The 21,926-nt window shown below is 40.5% G+C and overlaps 1 protein-coding gene across 1 annotated transcript; it reads right to left on the bottom strand.

Annotated features, from left to right (window-relative positions):
• Positions 1–804: 804 nt before the first annotated feature.
• On the bottom strand, positions 805–21,273 carry LOC134659523 (suppressor of cytokine signaling 5-like). Its single transcript, XM_063515186.1, has 12 exons — positions 20,969–21,273; positions 19,444–19,516; positions 18,877–18,970; positions 15,759–15,863; positions 13,478–13,548; positions 11,631–11,694; positions 10,441–10,525; positions 9,883–9,999; positions 8,873–8,987; positions 7,798–7,976; positions 3,385–3,502; positions 805–940 (listed from the first exon to the last, which is right to left on the bottom strand). Exons 2-12 carry the CDS (start codon positions 19,466–19,468, stop codon positions 825–827), a joined length of 1,089 nt encoding a protein of 362 aa, XP_063371256.1. The 5' UTR covers positions 19,469–19,516; positions 20,969–21,273; the 3' UTR covers positions 805–824.
• Positions 21,274–21,926: the final 653 nt, after the last annotated feature.

Here is a 21,926-nt window from a genome sequence, read left to right as displayed (position 1 = left end):
ACCAATCACGGCACGGGATTGACTCGAAGATGGAGTAACGCTGCCGTATGTGTGGCAGAGGGGGTAGCGCGACTATGTTATGTCTAGAGGTTGGATTGTCTGTGTTGAAGGCTGTCCAGTTATTGAAACCTTATACTAAAATGAATTCTGTTCATATGTGAATAGAATTCATTTTTGGTTTAGGGTGGCCAGTTACTGGCGAATTATCTTATTCCTTCTTTCTCAGTTTGTATTAAGTAGATAAAACTGCTTTTTATTACAATTTATTTTGAATATCAAGACAGACATTTGATAATAATCCGAACATTATATTGCGAAGAATATTTAAATCACTACATAGTATAAAACAAAGTCGCCCGCTGTCCGTCCCTATGTATGCTTAGATCTTTAAAACTACGCAACGGATTTTGATGCGGTTTTTTTAATAGATATAGTTCGTTTTTTTTAGCATTAGAAATAAGGTAAACAATCTTGATGTGTCTTTTAATTGAAAAAACACATTTTAAAAATAAGTTACGGCAAATATGTAACAATTATGAATCTAATACGATCTTTTAGTCTTCTGCTTTCATAAGTAATAGTTATTGATTTTTAAAAAGTGTTTTTCAATTAAAAGACATGTCAAAATCGCTTACCTTCTTTCAAGTTCTTTCTAATGCTAAAAAAACGAACTATAGAGTTATTCAAGAGGAAGGTTTATGTATAATTTGTACCCGTGCGAAGCCGGGGCGGGTCGCTAGTGTTCTATAAAAATGAAACTTGTGAAATTGTCCGAATTTTTGTAAAGTCCAATGGTAGAGAATTTACCAATAGAAGGGGTGTCGCTAGGACAAGTGTGGGAACAGTTCAGGTTCGAGTCGGCGCACGCGCACCCGTTGTCTGTAGTGGTACTCCTTGAGGTACGCGCGCATGCGCGGCGGGAGGGGCAGCTTTTCTACGCCTGTCAAACAAAAAAAAACTTAGTTTAGGGCATGAAGTATTATAACTGGATGAGGGGTGGGGGAAATGACCGAACGGGATAGTCTAAGTGTAAGGCCTGAGTGGACGCTCGCTCGGCGGGGCGTGCAGCGTGGCTGTGGGCTCACGCGTGATGTGAGCAGCGTGCACTAAGGCCGCTCCTATACGTGCGCATTTGTTTAACATGCACGCCGCACGCCCCGCCCCGCTGCACGCACAACAAGAGCGTCCACTCAGGCCTTACACTTATGTATCTTTCAGTAGGTGTAGCAGCGAAAGCGCTATTATTGTTTGTCCTTGTCACAGTCTCACATCTTTTTTTATTCGGTGACGACACAACCTTGTAGTGGCGTCACCGTTACATTAAAATCGAATTGGCGGTGTCTAAAAATGACATTTATTAATTTTAGGTAGATATATGCCATTACAATAATATTCCGTCGGAATTATAATAATTATTAACATTTACAAGAAATTATCTCAATCAGACTTTACGTTTACGTCCTGCAAAACTTACTTCGTTTGGAAGATATCGACTAGTGCGGAAAAGTATCGATAAACAAATGTTGAAAATGGAAACGAGTGTACAAAATACATTAGCATAGTACCTACGCTCTACGAACCAACGAACGCGCGTTTAACGCGTAATAAATTATGACAAGAAAATGAAATGTTTTCATTTTTATTTTTCGAAAACTTTCGTTTTTTTATTTACTTAATTTATGCCAAAAAACTTAAATCATTACAAAAACAACAACATAACAAGCATTAGAAATGCAGATTATATTTTTAAAAACATGTTTACCGATGTGGCTGAATGCAAGTCACGCCTTTGCCTATAAAAAAAGTTACGATATATCGACACGACCCGTCACTAACATGAACTGTCATAGGACTCAAGGTTCCCCGAGCCCACTATAAACAGTTTAAAATATGTCTCACGAAACTTTAATTTCGTTGCAATATATTATTTGCTAATCCCTCAAGTGGACGAAAACTAACGCGTGACGAATGACCCTAATTTATAGTTCGTTTTTTTAGCATTAGAAAGAACTTGCAAGAAGGTAAGAGATCTTGACATGTATTTTAATTGAAAAACGCTTTTTAAAAACCAAAAACTATTACTTACTATTACTTATGAAAGCAGAAGAATATAAAAAATCGTATTAGATTCATAATTGTTACATATTTGCCGTAACTTATTTTAAAAAAGTGTTTTTCAAATAAAAGACACATCAAGATTGTTCACCTTATTTCTAATGCTAAAAAAACGAACTATAGCGCGTGACGAATGACCCTAATTCAGCTATGAATAGACCATAGACTAGGAATCCTCTAGACGGAGTTTAGAGCAATTAATTCATGAAACCGATGCTGCCAAACATACTGGGGTGCGGGGGACGAGGTGAGCGAGTCCCGTGCCGTGATTGGTCCGTTCAAAGACACGGACCAATCACGGCACGGGATTCTGACACTGACTCGAAGATGGAGTAAAACTACCGTATCTTGGCAGAGGGGGTAGCGTTACTATGCTCAGTCTAGAGCAGCGGTCGGCAACCTTTTAGCAGCCAAGGGCCACATAGTAGTTAACGAAGTTGACGCGGGCCGCACTTTGTTAATATTTATGACTTTATCAGACATTGTCGTTTGTCAAATATTACATATAAAATAGCCAGGGAGGCTCGCGGGCCGCAAGTGACAGGTTCACGGGCCGCATGCGACCCGCGGGCCGCGGGTTGCCGACCGCTGGTCTAGAGGATAGTCATAGTCATAGTCATTTATTCATAGAACAATATACATTGCGTTTGAATTTTACATTATTATCACAATTACAATTTCACAAATAACAATTAAAAATTAAGTATTACAATTATTTAACATAGTAACAAATTTAACTACAGTTGGCTTATAATAAAATATAATAAATAATAATTCCTAAATCTACGTCACTCATCTATTTTAGTAAATCAATTAATAATGATCACTACTATTATTTATGACAGAAAGAAAAAGAAACAAAAACAAATAAGCTGTTTATTAATACTAAATTGTACTCTGAGTTGATAAAAACTCATCCACAGAATAGAAGCACTTCTTCAACAAATAAGTTTTGAGAAATCAGAAATCGCGAAGCGTCTGGTTGACGTAACTGGTGACCGAAGAGCTGGCGGCTACCTCGCACAACGTATCAGCATTGCGATACAGCGAGGAAATGTCGCCAGCATCCTTGGTACAATGCCTCAAGGGCCTATTTTAGATTTAAGCTAGTTTTTAATTTCTTTTAGTAATACACTGTATATATCTTGTTTGTAAATAAATGATTATTCCAAGTTTTGAGACAATTTTTAAACAAATTTAATTTAGGGACCGACTTCAAATCGGATGGCAATCTGTTGAATGGATGTCTTGTCTGTGGAATAGACTGACCGTCATAGCTGGTGTGCGACACGATGACGGCTCGGGCGAGCTGCTGCAGACTGAAGGGGCTCGTGCGGGGCAGCGGGGCGGTCAGCATCGGCTCGAAGAACATCACGCACGCTGGGTCCTGGACAGAAAATATAATACTGTCACTCATAACACACCCTACATCTTTCACACACACACATACACACACACACATATATACACACCCTAAAAGCATACACCTTAATTCATATATATTTATTGCATCCATGGTAAGTACACAGGTGTTACATAGGTAATAGTTGTTTCACATGGGCCCTGGTAGGGCACGGCAATATTCTTAAATCTATTGAGTTTACAGGTTTCATTATAAATTAATAGAAATATTATATTATTATTACTATCATCAAAAAACAAATTATAAAAATATATGTCACTAAAAAAAAATAAAAAAAAATAAAAAAAATCATGCTTAAAAAAATTATCACCCTCTCTCAGACATCATTTTAATTAGGTTTAGTTACTGTATGTTACCTACTCTTTTGTAAGCCCCAAGATACAGGCTCAGCCTAGTTTGGGGCTTACCGGACACCTTTGTGATTGCGTACCTATTTTATTATAAATAAATTATTCTTATTCTTTATTCTTATAAAACCTAGTAAGTATTAAGAAATTTTGCAATAACACCTGTGTATTGTAATGTACCTGATTATGCAAATAAATGAAATGAAATATGCAGTTGTAGTATACCTGTAAAACTTAAACAGTACCACATGGTTCAACTTTAAACCAGTTGCCTTCCTTGCGTTGGGAGTCCCACAAGGTTCAACTTTGGACCCTTTGTCTTCCTTGTGTTTAGAGTTCCACAGGGATCATCTTTTTTCACATTCAGGTATAGCCTGTCCGCTTTTCTAAGAACAAGTACGCCATAGTTAATCTATCTACTATACATCAATTTGAACGATGTAGAAAATAATTTGGCTGATACATGCCAACATTACCTTTATATAGTGTTCCTAGAAGCCTCGTGCGTGACCGTGGGAGTCAGAATCCCACAAGGTTCAACTTTGAGACCATTTGTCTTCCTTGTGTTTGGAGTTCCACAGGGTTCAGTTATAGGCCTTTTTCTCTTCCTGTCTTTTGGAGTCCCACAAGGTTCAACTTTGGGCCCTTTATCTTCCTTGCGTTGGGAGTCCCACAAGGTTCAACTTTGGACCCTTTGTCTTCCTTGCGTTGGGAGTCCCACAAGGTTCAACTTTGAGACCATTTGTCTTCCTTGTGTTTGGAGTTCCACAGGGTTCAGTTATAGGACCTTTTCGCTTACTTTTGTTTTGGAGTTCCACAAGGTTCAACTTTGGGCCCTTTGTCTTCCTTGCGTTGGGAGTCCCACAAGGTTCAACTTTGAGACCATTTGTCTTCCTTGTGTTTGGAGTTCCACAGGGTTCAGTTATAGGACCTTTTCGCTTACTTTTGTTTTGGAGTAGCACAAGGTTCAACTTTTGGAACTTTTTTCTTCCTCCTGAAATTTTCTACAACATATATATTACCTTGTAGTGTTCTATGAGCCTCGTGACCGTGGGCGCGGCGAACACGGCCGGGTCGTGCGAGTCGAAGCTGAAGCGGTGCTGGTAGTGCTCGATCCTGGCGTGCAGCGAGCGGCCATACTTGCGGAACGACACCGAGAACAGGTGGTCTTGTGCCTTGTACTACTGCGAAGAGTGTGCCACAGGGGTCATTCGTATTTCATAGGGAGCTCCACAAGGTACACTTTTGGGATCCATTCTCTTATGTTTGGAGTTCCACAGGGTTCAGTTATAGGACCTTTTCGCTTACTTTTGTTTTGGAGTTCCACAAGGTTCAACTTTGGGCCCTTTGTCTTCCTTGTGTTGGGAGTCCCACAAGGTTCAACTTTGAGACCATTTGTCTTCCTTGTGTTTGGAGTTCCACAGGGTTCAACTTTTGGAACTTTTTTCTTCCTCCTGAAATTTTCTACAACATATATATTACCTTGTAGTGTTCTATGAGCCTCGTGACCGTGGGCGCGGCGAACACGGCCGGGTCGTGCGAGTCGAAGCTGAAGCGGTGCTGGTAGTGCTCGATCCTGGCGTGCAGCGAGCGGCCATACTTGCGGAACGACACCGAGAACAGGTGGTCTTGTGCCTTGTACTACTGCGAAGCTCGAAGAGTGTGCCACAGGGGTCATTCGTATTTCATTGGGAGCTCCACAAGGTACACTTTTGGGATCCATTCTCTTAAGTTTGGAGTTCCACAGGGTTCAGTTATAGGACCTTTTCGCTTACTTTTGTTTTGGAGTTCCACAAGGTTCAACTTTTGGAACTTTTTTCTTCCTCCTGAAATTTTCTGCAACATATATATTACCTTGTAGTGTTCTATGAGCCTCGTGACCGTGGGCGCGGCTAACACGGCCGGGTCGTGCGAGTCGAAGCTGAAGCGGTGCTGGTAGTGCTCGATCCTGGCGTGAAGCGAGCGGCCATACTTGCGGAACGACACATAGAACAGGTGGTCTTGTGCCTTGTACTACTGCGAAGAGTGTGCCACAGGGGTCATTCGTATTTCATAGGGAGCTCCACAAGGTACACTTTTGGGATCCATTCTCTTTCTTATGTTTGGAGTTCCACAGGGTTCAGTTATAGTCCTTTTTCTCTTCCTGTCTTTTGGAGTCCCACAGGGTTCAACTTTGGGACCTTTTCTCTTCCTTATAGACACATTTTGGACATGGAGAACAGTGCAGTTGATATCTTACCTTGTAGTGTTCTATGAGCCTCGTGACCGTGGGCGCGGCTAACACGGCCGGGTCGTGCGAGTCGAAGCTGAAGCGGAATGCTCGATCCTGGCGTGAAGCGAGCGGCCATACTTGCGGAACGACACCGAGAACAGGTGGTCTTGTGCCTTGTACTACTGCGAAGAGTGTGCCACAGGGGTCATTCGTATTTCATAGGGAGCTCCACAAGGTACACTTTTGGGATCCATTCTCTTATGTTTGGAGTTCCACAGGGTTCAGTTATAGGACCTTTTCGCTTACTTTTGTTTTGGAGTTCCACAAGGTTCAACTTTGGGCCCTTTGTCTTCCTTGTGTTGGGAGTCCCACAAGGTTCAACTTTGAGACCATTTGTCTTCCTTGTGTTTGGAGTTCCACAAGGTTCAACTTTTGGAACTTTTTTCTTCCTCCTGAAATTTTCTACAACATATATATTACCTTGTAGTGTTCTATGAGCCTCGTGACCGTGGGCGCGGCGAACACGGCCGGGTCGTGCGAGTCGAAGCTGAAGCGGTGCTGGTAGTGCTCGATCCTGGCGTGCAGCGAGCGGCCATACTTGCGGAACGACACCGAGAACAGGTGGTCTTGTGCCTTGTACTACTGCGAAGAGTGTGCCACAGGGGTCATTCGTATTTCATAGGGAGCTCCACAAGGTACACTTTTGGGATCCATTCTCTTTCTTATGTTTGGAGTTCCACAGGGTTCAGTTATAGTCCTTTTTCTCTTCCTGTCTTTTGGAGTCCCACAGGGTTCAACTTTGGGACCTTTTCTCTTCCTTATAGACACATTTTGGACATGGAGAACAGTGCAGTTGATATCTTACCTTGTAGTGTTCTATGAGCCTCGTGACCGTGGGCGCGGCGAACACGGCCGGGTCGTGCGAGTCGAAGCTGAAGCGGAATGCTCGATCCTGGCGTGAAGGGAGCGGCCATACTTGCGGAACGACACCGAGAACAAGTGGTCTTGTGCCTTGTACTACTGCGAAGAGTGTGCCACAGGGGTCATTCGTATTTCATTGGGAGCTCCACAAGGTACACTTTTGGGATCCATTCTCTTATGTTTGGAGTTCCACAGGGTTCAGTTATAGGACCTTTTCGCTTACTTTTGTTTTGGAGTTCCACAGGGTTCAACTTTGGGACCTTTTCTCTTCCTTATAGACACATTTTGGATATGGAGAACAGTGCGGTTGATATCTTACCTTGTAGTGTTCTATGAGCCTCGTGACCGTGGGCGCGGCGAACACGGCCGGGTCGTGCGAGTCGAAGCTGAAGCGGTGCTGGTAGTGCTCGATCCTGGCGTGCAGCGAGCGGCCATACTTGCGGAACGACACCGAGAACAGGTGGTCTTGTGCCTTGTACTACTGCGAAGAGTGTGCCACAGGGGTCATTCGTATTTCATTGGGAGCTCCACAAGGTACACTTTTGGGATCCATTCTCTTATGTTTGGAGTTCCACAGGGTTCAGTTATAGGACCTTTTCGCTTACTTTTGTTTTGGAGTTCCACAAGGTTCAACTTTGGGCCCTTTGTCTTCCTTGTGTTGGGAGTCCCACAAGGTTCAACTTTGAGACCATTTGTCTTCCTTGTGTTTGGAGTTCCACAGGGTTCAACTTTTGGAACTTTTTTCTTCCTCCTGAAATTTTCTACATCATATATATTACCTTATAGTGTTCTATGAGCCTCGTGACCGTGGGCGCGGCGAACACGGCCGGGTCGTGCGAGTCGAAGCTGAAGCGGTGCTGGTAGTGCTCGATCCTGGCGTGCAGCGAGCGGCCATACTTGCGGAACGACACAGAAAACAGGTGGTCTTCCTGCGCAGAGTCGCGGAGGAGGAATGTGCCTGTGAAAAGGTAATACGTTTTTGGCAAAAATTTCATTTTTGGTACACGCTTTTATCGCTGACTGTACTTTTCTTACGACAGACAACTAATGAGTATTAGTTGTCTGTCGTAGACAATTCTAAAAACCCCTAACACGATTAGGTTGCGTTGTTTCATCACAGAGTTCCTATGGCCGCCTCCTGTCTCCATCATCAGATCAGCTCGATGGTACCATAATATTGCATTGTCACCACATGTGTGTGCAAAGTATCAGCTCAATCGGAAACCGGGAAGTGGATCAAATTTAACTTGCAAGATTCCATTGTATGTTAGTTACATACAGGTCGACCTAATAAAAGCGTGTTAAAAATAAGGTAACCTCCTGAGACCCGGAAGCATTTGTTTTGTTTTTGAATTTGGAACTAACTCAATGAAAGTGTAAAATAATTTTTGGAATATGTACAAAAATTTGTACGCAGGGAGGTTAAGGTGTATTGGGGTTATTCCGAAGAAAAATTGTGCCTCCGAGTTTGCCAGCTAAAGTAGATGGCAGTGTACGAGGCCATTCGTTTTTCTGGTAAATCAAGACTTCACCGCATTATACAGCGCCATCAATTTCAGTTGTCAAACTCGGGGCATAACTTTGATCGACTTTACACATCTTACGATTAAACCAGTGGTTCCTAACCTGTGGGTAATTACCCCCGTGGGGGTAAAACTGGTATATTACGGGGGTAATAAGCTAACCTAATATAACAATACAACAAACGTACACGTTTTATTTTTTATTACCATTGGGAGGAGGGGTAAAATCAGGTTCCCTAGTTAGTCATAGGGGTAACCGAACTGAAAAGGTTAGGAACCACTGGATTAAACATTTTATTTTGGTTTATAGATAATATAAGTATGAACATACCTTCAGGTTTATTGTCCAATAGTCGTTCTGCTTCGTACCGGTCCATCTTGCCCCAGTAGAAAGAACAGGCTGTGATCTGTTGAAGGTCTGGTACTAGGCAATGTATGTAGTCCACCTGAGAAAATAGGGATGATGACACATGTTGAATTTTATAACAAAATCTAGTAAAATAGATAGCAAACGAGCAATTTATCACAATAATGTGGATATTAAAATAAAATATTGAAAAATTACAAAAATACAGGACCTGAAAGTTTCAAAATTTAAGTTTTTTTTTAACTTCCAAAAATGATAAAAGTAAGGGTACCATTCGATTCCTTACATTTCATCCAAAAAAATATTGTTTGGCAACTATATACATAAACGCAATATTTCACCGACAAAAACGCAATTTTCTTGTTTTGTCCATACTACAAGATGGGCTCCCCAGAGACCTTGACGTCACGTTCCCTTATCGTTTTGTATAGGGCGTTTCGCGAGTGAAGTGCGACTGTCGGCCTTTGACTACAATTTCTGACTTTTGTGTTACTTTAATGCAATGGGTCCCATATAGACATTTGATCCTAAAAACAAACCCGATCGATTGATACCATAAATGAAAATTAGTCATGTAGCCTATAATGGAATATATTAATAAATATTATAGGACATTCTTACACAGATTGACTAAGTCCCACAGTAAGCTCAAGAAGGCTTGTGTTGTGGGTACTCGGACAACGATATATATAATACTAGCGACCCGCCCTGGCTACGCACGGGTTAACAAATTATACATAAACCTTCCTCTTGAATCACTCTATCTATTAAAAAAAAACCACATCAAAATCCGTTGCGTAGTTTTAAAGATCTAAGCGTACATAGGGACAGACAGCGGGAAGCGACTTTGTTTTATACTATGTAGTGATAGTGAAGTGAATTATTCATTATTTGATGATTCCGATATAATGGAACAGATGGCGTTGTAATCCATACTCCCCCCTCTCATAATTTGTAATGTAATCGTTCGTTACCTGCGTGTGGACTTTAGTAGGTATAGGTTGAGCGGCGTGCGGCCCGGGCCCGGGCGGGTTCCCGGCCGCCAGCGGAGCCCGGAGCAGCAGCGCGCGCAGCTCCCCACCACACACCACCTGGGGACATACAGCTCATTACAATCTGCACAGGGTATACGCTGACAACTCTTCTTCCTCGCGTTGTCCCGGCATTTTGCCACGGCTCATGGGAGCCTGGGGTCCGCTTGGCAACTAATCCCAGTAATTGGCGTGGGCACTAGTTTTTACGAAAGCGACTGCCATCTGACCTTCCAACCCGGAGGGGAAACTAGGCCCGTATTGGGATTAGTCCGGTTTCCTCACGATGTTTTCCTTAACCGAAAAGCGACTGGTAAATTATCAAATGATATTTCGTACGTAAGTTCCGAAAAACTCATTGGTACGAGCCGGGGTTCGAACCCGCGACCTCCGGATTGCAAGCAAGCTCTTACCGCTAGGCCACCAGCGCTTCCAGTTCAGTTTATGATATAATTTTTTTTTTTTTTGTTCTATGATATAAATAAACACATTAATATCTACCTGGAAATGTGGATGTAATCGTATGGAGCCATCACTAGCTTGTGTGAGCTCACTCCTTCTGCCTTCTTGTGAGGACTCTGAGTCGCTACAAACAAATACAACTGTGTAAGTTTTCGATATTATTATGATTACTATTATTTATTTTATTTCCTTATTGGATTGCAAAGACATCAGAGTTGCGTCGTAAAAAAACCGGCCAAGTGCGAGTCGGACTCGCGCACGGAGGGTTCCGCACCATCAACAAAAAATAGAGCAAAACAAGCAAAAAAACGGTCACCCATCCAAGTACTGACCCCGCCCGACGTTGCTTAACTTCGTCAAAAATCACGTTTGTTGTATGGGAGCCCCACTTAAATCTTTATTTTATTCTGTTTTTAGTATTTGTTGTTATAGCGGCAACAGAAATACATCATCTGTGAAAATTTCAACTGTCTAGCTATCACGGTTCGTGAGATACAGCCTGGTGACGGACGGACGGACGGACGGACAGCGGAGTCTTAGTAATAGGGTCCCGTTTTTACCCTTTGGGTACGGAACCCTAAAAAACAGCCGTATTATTTTTAAGTTAACTTAGAAGTTTGATTTTTTCACAGCTTCAAGGGACTGTAGACCTAGATATATAGTTTTAATTTCAACTCGATACCTCCACGCGTTCCCGAGACAAAGGGTATTGACAGACAGACGGACGGACAACAAAGTGATCCTATAAGGGTCCCGTTTTTTCCCCTTGAGGTAAGGAACCCTAAAAATAATACTATGTTATAATAAAAATAAATAAATAAATATTATATTAGAAAGATAGTTTAGTTACTAGAATAAGTGTGAATATTTGTATGTCTCTACTGACAAAGCATGTGGAACTTAATACCTCTGTATACCTTTGTACTGACCGTGTTTTAAGCAAATAAATTTCTGATTTCTGATTTAGAATATAATATCTTACACAAATTGACTAAGTCCCACAGTAAGCTCAAGAAGGCTTGTGTTGTGGGTACTCAGACAACGATATATATAATATACACATACATAAATACATAGAAAACACCCAAGACTCCGGAACAAATATCTGTGCTCATCACACAAATAAATGCCCTTACCGGGATTCGAACCCAGGGCCGCGGCTTCGCAGGCAGGGTCACTACCCACTAGGCCGGACCGGTCGTCAATGTGTAGAATATTATGATACTTACGACCTGGGAGCCACTGAGAGAACGTAAACCTCAGCAGTAGAGTTGTCTGTTGGGTTGTCGCCTTCTGTAAAAAAAAAAAACAAATAAGAAATGTATATGTATAGTCTGTCAAGCAGGATATGTCAGTAGCAATGTAAAGCAAACTAAAGTATGGTATCCCTGGGAAACGAACAAAAAGCAGCAATGTACATCGAACAACGATGAAATGTAAACAAAACAGTTCCACTACCAGATAAGATATAAATGACACGCGATTTTCGAACAATTCAAACGTAGTCAGTAGTCAATAGTCAAAATATACTTTATTCATGTAGGCCTAGCAAGAAGCACTTATGAATCGTAACATACTTATAAATTATCTTAAGCTAATTATCAGAGCAATTTATTGATGTTATTATTCCATAATAATATTGGATTATTATACAAATCAAACTTAACACAAATTTAAGAATTTCACAAAAGGATCGTCAAACATGAAAAAAAATTGTATAAAAAAATACTATACTTCGTTTTTTTTTGGATTAGAAATTTGGTAAACAATCTTGACGTGTCTTTTAATTGAAAAACACATTTTAAAAATAAGTTACGGTAAATATGTAACAATTATGAATCTATTACGATCTTTTTTCTACTCCAGCACTTAAATGTGTCAATTAAATGACTGACAGTGATATCTAAAGCAATGTCATTTGAATGCTTTGTCTATAGGCTCATAAGATGACTGCTAGCAGTCATCTTATGAGTATAATACAACTGCTTTATTTTTTTTAAAGATACAAGTTCCGATCATCTTGATTGAAAGAGGTATGTTTTCATTTACAATAATAACTCTTTTTTTTTTAAATAATAACTCAAATTTTTTTAAATAATAACTCTTTTTTTTTTAATAATAACTCTTTTTTTTAATAATAACTCTTTTTTTTTTAATAATAACTCTTTTTTTTAATAATAACTATTTTTTTTTTTTTTTTTTTTTTTTTTTTTTTTTTTTTTTTTTTTTTTTTTTTTTGCTGCAGTTGTCATAGAAAAAGTAATGTATGCAACAGCTCATAATTGGTTCTTAAAATTCAAGGGTCTTTTTTTTTTTTTTTTTGCTGCAGCTGTCATAGAAAAAGTAATGTATGCAACAGCTCATAATTGGTTCTTAAAATTCTCGGGTCTTTTTTTACAAAACTCGACTACGTCTCGTTTTGTAACTTCGACCCTTGAATTTTAAGAACCCTTATTATATCACTGTTGCATAAACTACTATTATAGTCTTCTGCTTTCATTAGTAATAGTTATTGATTTTTAAAAAGTGTTTTTCAATTAAGACACATCAAGATTGTCTACCAAATTTCTAATCCTAAAAAAAACGAAGTATAGTCTAGAATGTTTTAGTGTTGCTAACCCGCGATTTTTCAAATTTGCCGCCTTTTTCTACTGACAATATTTGCTTAACCAAGTATAATTTATTTTTAATGTTTTTCTTATAGACTACTGTTATGGCCCAGCCAGACTCAGGTAGACTTTGGTAGCTTAGATTTAGATGGTTATAACGACTTAAGCTCACAGAGGCACTAGATTAAAAACATTAGGATAGAAGTTGCTGAGCGGGCGAGGTGTTCTAAATTACCTTGACACGCTCTTATTCTCTTAATAAAGTCGCGTCAAGATAATTTTGACCAACGGGCCAGTTTGGTTGGCTTAGCAACTTCTGCTGCTGACTGTATTCAATCTGTGTTACCCGTTCAACCGTTAACCCAGTGTCAAATTGTACTGGTAACCATGGTAACTCCAGGTTTAACCGGTTAACCCCGGGTTAGTGGAATGGTGCAAGTGGGCCTTAGAAGGTATAATTGTCATACCTCGGTTTAAGACGATGGTGTCGAGTTCTCTGCGTAGATCCCTAGCGCCGAGCGTTATAACTGCCGCCAACCTGATAGAATAAATAATACATATACTTGGTCAACCAGATCTTGACAGTAGAAAAAGGCGGCAAATTTGAAAAATGTAGGCGCGAAGGGATATCGTCCCATAGAAAATTTGAATTTCGCACCTTTTTTACTGACAAGATTTGGTTGACCAGCTATATTAACATAATTATAAGGATATCGTTCCTATGCTAAGGGGCTGTTCATAAATTACGTCATCTATTTTTGACGATTTTGACCCCCCCCCCCCCTCCCTAAAATCATCGAACAATCATTTTATTTTATTTTATTTATTCAAACAGAATGTATACAGTCTGACAGTATAAACCAAATCACTGTACAATTTAGAGTTACTTATACGCTACGGTACACAACACTACAAAAACAGTTTTATAAAATACCACTACCATCCAAAGCCTCGCAATACTTCAGACAGATACTACATACACTTGCCCATCGACTTGCAAACAAATCACTTTCAGGAGCCCATGACAGAAGCGCGTTCAGAAATTTTTGAGCGCGAATAAGAGGAGATTTTAGGTGTGCTGCAGTACGCGTTGCTGGAACTGCAAGGTTATGGTGTCTAGACCTAAGTTCCTGCTTGGATAGGAAAGGCACAGAGACCCTCACTATTTGTGCCACTAGGTCAGGGCAGTCGGAATCTCCGCGCAATGTTCTACAAGCCACTACCAGAAGATTATGGTTACGCCTCACTTGCAGAGAGTTGAATCCCAGGGATCCTAACAAAAATTTTGTAGGGTATAAAAATGGATAGAACTTGTAAACATTTTTGTACAGGAATCTTAGGAATGCCTTCTGTACCTTTTCTAGAAGCAAGGCATACGTACTTTCAGCGGGACTCCAAACAATGCTAGCGGCTTCGAGTTTATATCATATATCATGCTTCGAATGAGCCCGTTTCCTTCTACGTCATGCTACCATCATCCGATGTCCAGACCCCCCCTCCCTAATTTAAATTGACGTAATTTATGAATAGCCCCTAATCTATAAAGCAGATTGGGGATTTTATGTCATAACTAATATCTGGGAGACCGAGCTTTGCTCGGAAAACATATAAAAACTCAGAAATGAATAAGACCTAGCTAGATCGATTTTTCACCGCCGAAAACCCCCATATAGCAAATTTCATCGAAATCGTTAGTGTAAGGCCTGAGTGGACGCTCGAGTTGTGCGTGCAGCGGGGCGGGGCGTGCGGCGTGCATGTTAAACAAATGCAAGCGTGTAGGAGCGGCCTTAGTGCACGCTGCTCACATCACGCTTGAGCCCACAGCCACGCTGCACGCCCCGCCGAACGCTCCGCTTCGAGCGTCCACTCAGGCCTTAAGGCCGAGCCACACCGGCTGCGTGTGCAGCACACTGCGTGGCGTGCGCTGCGTGACGTGCGCAGCACCCCTGTCACACCGGGTGACGCGCACGTCACGCAGCGCACACCACGCAGTGTGCTGCACACGCCACGCAGGTGCACGCTGCAGCTCAGTCATGCGTGCAGTAAAATAAAATACTCCTGCGACAGTACCTACATCATGTTATTATAACTCCCGTTGCAAATGGAAGCAGCTCACCTAATGCCGCCATTGCAATTATTACACATATAACATGCCTGGTTAATACCTAACATCGATTTGTTCCTACAGGCCAAATTAAATTTATATAAGACGTATTTTTTTGTAATCTTTGTGCTATGTTGTAAATATACATGTATACAATGTACTGACGAACGATTTTAATTAGTTTTTCTTTTATCACTGAATCCATATTAAAAACCAGCACGCGCACCGACCGAGTTGTAAATAAATACAAGCGAGCTGCGCGTGTACACGCACAGCACCTATGCAGCACCGAGCTGTGCGTGTCCGAACCTGCTCGGTTCGCCCTCTCATAGGGAACGCAGTTAAACACAACGTCATCACTGCACGCAACGAAGCGACGTTGCCGCTCCGCTGCGTGGACGCGTGCACGCAGTACGCAGCCGGTTTGTCTCGTCGGAGCTGCGTTGCGTGCAAGCCACGCGTACGCGCACGTCACGCACACGTCACGCAAGCGGTGTGTCCTCTCTTATGAGTTTTCGTATTCTACAACGCAGCGGGACGCGTACGTGCACGTGCACGTCTACGCACACGCATCCGGTGTGGCTTGGCCTTTACACTTAGAGCCGTTTCCGAGATCCCACTACCGCTGACAGGGGAGTACTCACCGGTCGTCGGCGATGGCGTCGGCGACGCTGACGCGGCGGTACGCGGTGCACACGCACGCCGGCCGCCGCCCGCGCCGCCGGCACGAGCACTCGCGGGCCGACCATCTGCAACCAAACATGTAACGTTAACTGTCTTTTTCTCAAAAATGGACGGCAAAGTCGACGTTGCCGGTTAAAAAATAGGTCGCGAAGTGCGTAGTTTATGGTCATTCAAAAAATTAAAAAGTTAAAAACATTGCAGTCTCGATTTCGGGACTGCAATGTTGCATACAAATTCCATTATTTAACGAGTTCCAAACTTTAAAAGTTGAAATGGCCATATCAAATGAAGGCATAGGTCCAATTAAACAGCCAAACAGATGATCAGCACTTATTATTATAATGTTGGTACCGCGACTATTTAGGTGTCTCAAATACGTTGGCGTATTTTCAGCAGAAAAATACACTTCTTTTTTTTTTAAAGGCGGCAACCAAATCTTTTAATGGTTTTACTTTTTTCTGTGAAAATTAGAACGTTGCTTCTGTAAAATATTTCTATTTCTTGCACCATTTTTGAGAAAAGCACTATACAGGGTGGTCCAAACCTTGACGTCAAAAAATTTTTTTTAGATTCCTCTAGTCGTGGGCTATCAGAATATACCCCATGTATATTAGCCGATTTTTTGTAGTTTTCGAGTTATGAATTTTTGAAGTTTTTTTTGGTGAAAATTTTGGGGGTGAAGTAATTTACTCATAAAAAAAAACTATTAGATTTTTTAAGATGTTTCTTCTTGTAGCATACTCCTTAATAAATGACGTAATTATTAAAAAAAAAATCAGCGTCCTCACGTTGATACAAGTTGTAAAAAAACATGACAGAAATAATTTTTTTACACTCAGGCATGTCAAGCTTAGATTTTGCGCTTAAATAAAAAAAAATACAAGCTGTTACAAGGACTTCTGCTGATTTTAAAAACTGATAGACCCTAAGTGTTTTACAAAAAGGTAAAAAAAAGTGACACTTAATAGTCGAAATTTGACAGAATCGGCACTCAAAGGAGCTGAGGTCGAAAGTTCCCAAATTAGTGAAACACAAAAAAATACGGTTTTATTATTCCTAACTTTAATAAAACACAGAAATGACCACGATGCATCAATGTTGTGACATGCGATAAGCGAATCATCATTTGGGTAAGCTTAATCATTATCTTAACTGGACCGGTGTCGCGGCGGGTTGTTATCTACAAAGGGTTCATTTTTACCTGCTCCCACCCCGCCGACTACTGTCTCCATACACACTATTGTTTAATAAGTTCACCTCTTTACACACCCACACACACAAAACACACACACATAAACCCACCCACACACACACACACACACGCACACACACACGCGCACACGCACACCCACCCACACACACACGCGCACATGTACACACGCACACGCATTAAAGTGCGTGCGTGTGTGTGTGTGTGTGTGTGTGTGTGTGTGTGTGGGTGGGTGTTCGGGTGGGTGTGTGTGTGTGTGTTTTGTGTGTGTGGGTGTGTAAAGAGGTGAACTTATTAAACAATAGTGTGTATGGAGACAGTAGTCGGCGGGGTGGGAGCAGGTAAAAATGAACCCTTTGTAGATAACAACCCGCCGCGACACCGGTCCAGTTAAGATAATGATTAAGCTTACCCAAATGATGATTCGCTTATCGCATGTCACAACATTGATGCATCGTGGTCATTTCTGTGTTTTATTAAAGTTAGGAATAATAAAACCGTATTTTTTTGTGTTTCACTAATTTGGGAACTTTCGACCTCAGCTCCTTTGAGTGCCGATTCTGTCAAATTTCGACTATTAAGTGTCACTTTTTTTTACCTTTTTGTAAAACACTTAGGGTCTATCAGTTTTTAAAATCAGCAGAAGTCCTTGTAACAGCTTGTATTTTTTTTTATTTAAGCGCAAAATCTAAGCTTGACATGCCTGAGTGTAAAAAAATTATTTCTGTCATGTTTTTTTACAACTTGTATCAACGTGAGGACGCTGATTTTTTTTTTAATAATTACGTCATTTATTAAGGAGTATGCTACAAGAAGAAACATCTTAAAAAATCTAATAGTTTTTTTTTATGAGTAAATTACTTCACCCCCAAAATTTTCACCAAAAAAAACTTCAAAAATTCATAACTCGAAAACTACAAAAAATCGGCTAATATACATGGGGTATATTCTGATAGCCCACGACTAGAGGAATCTAAAAAAAATTTTTGGACGTCAAGGTTTGGACCACCCTGTATATGACTCGGCTGGAAGGCTACTTGCTGGCTTCGGATTCAATTAAACGGACTCCCAAGGTCGTCCGTTTAAAACGAATCCTCAGCCTGCAAGTAGCTACTTCCGAACCTCGACAATAATGTACTATTCCATTTCACCCTCTCGTATGCCATATCCTAAACCAGACACGAATTTCTGTATTTTATTACCACTCCCCCACTCCTTGTCACACTTGGTCACATTTGGCAAACCCCTGGTGGACGACACATTTTTTCTACGAAATTGGCCCATCGAATTAAGTATTATTAATATTTCATCAAAATATTCTTGACTAAAGAATCCCTTTTTCTACCCTTTTTGTATCCTTTTTCTGCAAATAATAGATTATTTCTATTTCTATAACCTAAAATCCTAAAATAAATATAATTATTTTTATAACCCAAAATTTATTAGGAAAGAAAATTAAACCATCGTTCCAAAAACTTGTTATTTAACTCTAACTGTACAGTACAACGAATCTTAGATGACGTTAGATGTCGACTACGAAATAACTCGCGTTTTGGTAAGAAATCTGATGTATGGAGTTACCACTCTTTCTATACTTATTTCTCTATGGCGTTACCCACAGACAAGACATCCTCTAGACTGAGCATAGTAACGCTACCCCCCCTGCCACTATATACGGTAGTTTTACTCCATCTTCGAGTCAAAGTGTCAGAATCCCGTGCCGTGATTGGTCCGTGTCTTTGAAAGGACCAATCACGGCACGGGACTCGCTCACCTCGTCCCCCGCACCCCAGTATTTTTGGCAGCATCGGTTTCATGAAATAATTGCTCTAAACTCCGTCTAGAGGATTCCTAGTCTATGGTGTTACCTGTCCGTGACAGCGCTGACGTATCTCTGCACGCTGCTCGGAGACTCCGCGTACCGCCGGCGCTCAAAGCCGCAGCCGCAAGAGCACTCGCCGCCTGTCACAGTCAACACAAACGTCAAAATGGTCTAGACCAGCAGTCGGCAACCTTTTAGCAGCGAAGGGCCACATAGTAGTTAACGAAGTTCACGCGTGCCGCACTTTGTTAATATGTTTGCCTATATCAGACATAGTCGTTTGTCAATATTACATACAAAATAGCCAGGGAGGCTCGCCGGCTGCAAGTGACAGGTTCACGGGCCGCAGGTTGCCGACCGCTGGTCTACTTACAGCGTTATTCATGGACGTCTGCTAAGTTAATCAGCTGATGATCGTCGTTTGTCCCTCTCTATGGCATAACGATAGATAGGGACAAACGACAGTCATCAACTGATTAAGTTAACAGCCGTTTATGAATAACCACTAATTTATATCCACCGGGATATGAACCCCTTTGACATCCTTTGGGTAAGGAACCCTAAAAATGGTTACAGTATAGGTAATAATAATAATAATATAGTTAGGACTTACTCTTCCTTGAAGTTTGCTGTCCCATGGTTCTGTCCTATTTTCACGATGGGGGGTTCGGCCAGCGAACTATCATCTGAAAATTAAATTATTACCTTTTTAAGTAAACATAAGGTAAAAAAGCAATAAGGATAAGGCTATACATGTGTTGACAGATTTATGTATATCATCTTCACTTTTGACAAATGTATTTTTGCGGATCCCCGGATTTGACATAATGATTGAAAGTCATCATAATGTAATGATTGTCAGATTATCATTAGTCATAATTCTGAAATCGTTAACTTTTCAGATGTTCGTAAGGTCATCCTATAGATAGGTTAGGTTAGGTTAGGTTTGTTTTATGGCAATCCTGAAAAGTTACGCGTTTCTGAGAAAAACCAAATTATGACTAACGAATATGCGGACAAACAATACATTATGACTTAAAAATTTATGGGAAACAATAGAGACCCGTATTTTTGATTCAAATCTTATACTTAATTAACCTGTCCTATCCCAAGGGCTCAAATATGAGCCGTAAATAAATTTTCCAGATTTCCCACAATTTTCAAAACCTCCCACTTCAACTCCCACGGCTCAAATGGTGAGCCATACTGGGAGTACTGGGAGACAACGACAAAATTAGTTTTCGGGTTGTGGGATCGGACGAGTTAAACCCATAACCCATTGTTTTGACTTGTCTTAGTTGGTCATATCATAAACCATAAAGGCAGGACATATTTGCATGAACGAATGAGTCAAAAGATGAGTCAAATTACTCTTCTAAGTTAATTGGAGAGTTGCCCATGGTATTAATTAACTGTTTGGCTGCGGCAACTAACCTAAATGGGTTAAATACTGACTCATCTTTGTTCACAAGCACTGCCACACACACCCTCATCATTGATTTGTGTATGGGAATTGCTATTGTGGCTACAGTTGTTATATGGAAAAAAAGTAAAAGCAAAAATATGACTGGAAAAAATGTGTGACAGATCCTAAACAAACAGACAAAATGTTAAAGAGGTCATCCATTAATTACATCACACAAAAGTTAGATTTTTTTTATGACTATACCTTTTGCAGACACTTGATAAATTGATAGATCTGTTAACTTGTAACTACATGAGGTAAGGTAATTGTACATGTATGTACACTTAGCACTGGTGTACATGACTAAATTGTTGACATTATTATATTTACTTAATGCGAAAGGATGTAATTCATAGCCTTATGTGCCATGGCATGTGTGTGTAACTTTGTTAAACAGTAAAAGTTAGAAAATGTCTCTTCAGTTGCTGACCAACTTTTTTTAACCAAATACAAGTTTGAACAAGTTCAATAACCTCTGACATACTACTACAGAAGCTTTCTTTGTGCTCCAAACTATATAAAAACATATATTAGCGTGCGCAAATGTCACCCAAACCGTAATAAAAGTCCAAAATTAGACTATAAATAGATAAACAAATCAAAGAAGTGTGTCCGCCATCTTGATTTTAAGTACTTAGCACGATTACTAAACTCGAAAGAATTCATTACTTACCTCTTATAAAACGGGACGATCTGAAGACGCGTCGTGTTCGAAATGTTTAATTAATATGAATTATTAATTAATTCGGTGGTTGTATTAGTCGTTCGTTTCTTCTTATAATAATATAAATAGTCCATTTTAAAGTACACTATGCCATGCGCGTACTAGAACAAAATCGTTATATCTATGCAACTAACACCATTATTGATATTATTTACATCACAAATTTACAAATATTTGAATAATCAGACACTCAAAATAGAAATACGCAGTTTTGTGACTGCTGCAATCTGACATTTTTGTTATGTTACATTCCTTCATACAGTTTAATTTCTGCAAGTTAAGAAAAACTAAACCTTTATACAATTTAACTTTAATGTAAAAGTGCTAAAATTTTAAATTTTGATGTCTTTTTACAACTAAAATAAGATAAGATTTGTAATTCTTCAGTTCTGAATAAATTTAATTACACAAAAACATTAGACGATAAAAGATCTGCGTGTAAAAAAACGTTATGTCGTGTAAAGCATACACTCGGTTTAGACTCTCGCGCGAGCCACGAGACGAGCCGCGAGCCGCGCCACGAGACGCGAGTCCACCGCATAAGCCCCCTCCAGACTATGCGCGCGAATCGCGGCGCGACTTCGCGGAGCGAACATACCGCGACGTTGACGAATTACTCCACACTCGCACACTTCGCGGTAAATTCGCAGTTTGGTTCGCGCCAAGATGGCGGAAAAGCATCAGCTGATCGAGTTTAACTGTCATTTATCTACGGCATCATACTTGCTGTGGCTATTTTTCCATTTTGTTTTGTTGTAAAACTGTAAATTATAGCCGCTTTATATAATATAATTAATATTTATCTTGTAAAGCTTTGGATTCCTCCGAAAACGGTGCCGTCATATGACGGCCGTCATATAGCGGCAGCAAAAGACGGCCGTCTTTACGGTGGCGACATGTGGAAAGT

The sequence above is a fragment of the Cydia amplana genome, chromosome 25, assembly GCF_948474715.1.
Source record: "Cydia amplana chromosome 25, ilCydAmpl1.1, whole genome shotgun sequence".
Classification (NCBI taxonomy): Eukaryota; Metazoa; Arthropoda; class Insecta; order Lepidoptera; family Tortricidae; genus Cydia; species Cydia amplana.
Note: the sequence above shows the minus strand (reverse complement) of the source record. Positions and strands in the feature narration are given on the sequence as shown.

Coding starts and splice junctions, on each gene's coding strand:
- LOC134659523 (XM_063515186.1), bottom strand. CDS start 19,468: ATGGGACAGCAAACTTCAAGGAAGA. Junction 18,971..19,443: donor ACAGCAAACTTCAAGGAAGA/GTAAGTCCTAAC, acceptor TGACTGTGACAG/GCGGCGAGTGCTCTTGCGGC. Junction 13,549..15,758: donor GACGCCATCGCCGACGACCG/GTGAGTACTCCC, acceptor TTATTCTATCAG/GTTGGCGGCAGTTATAACGC.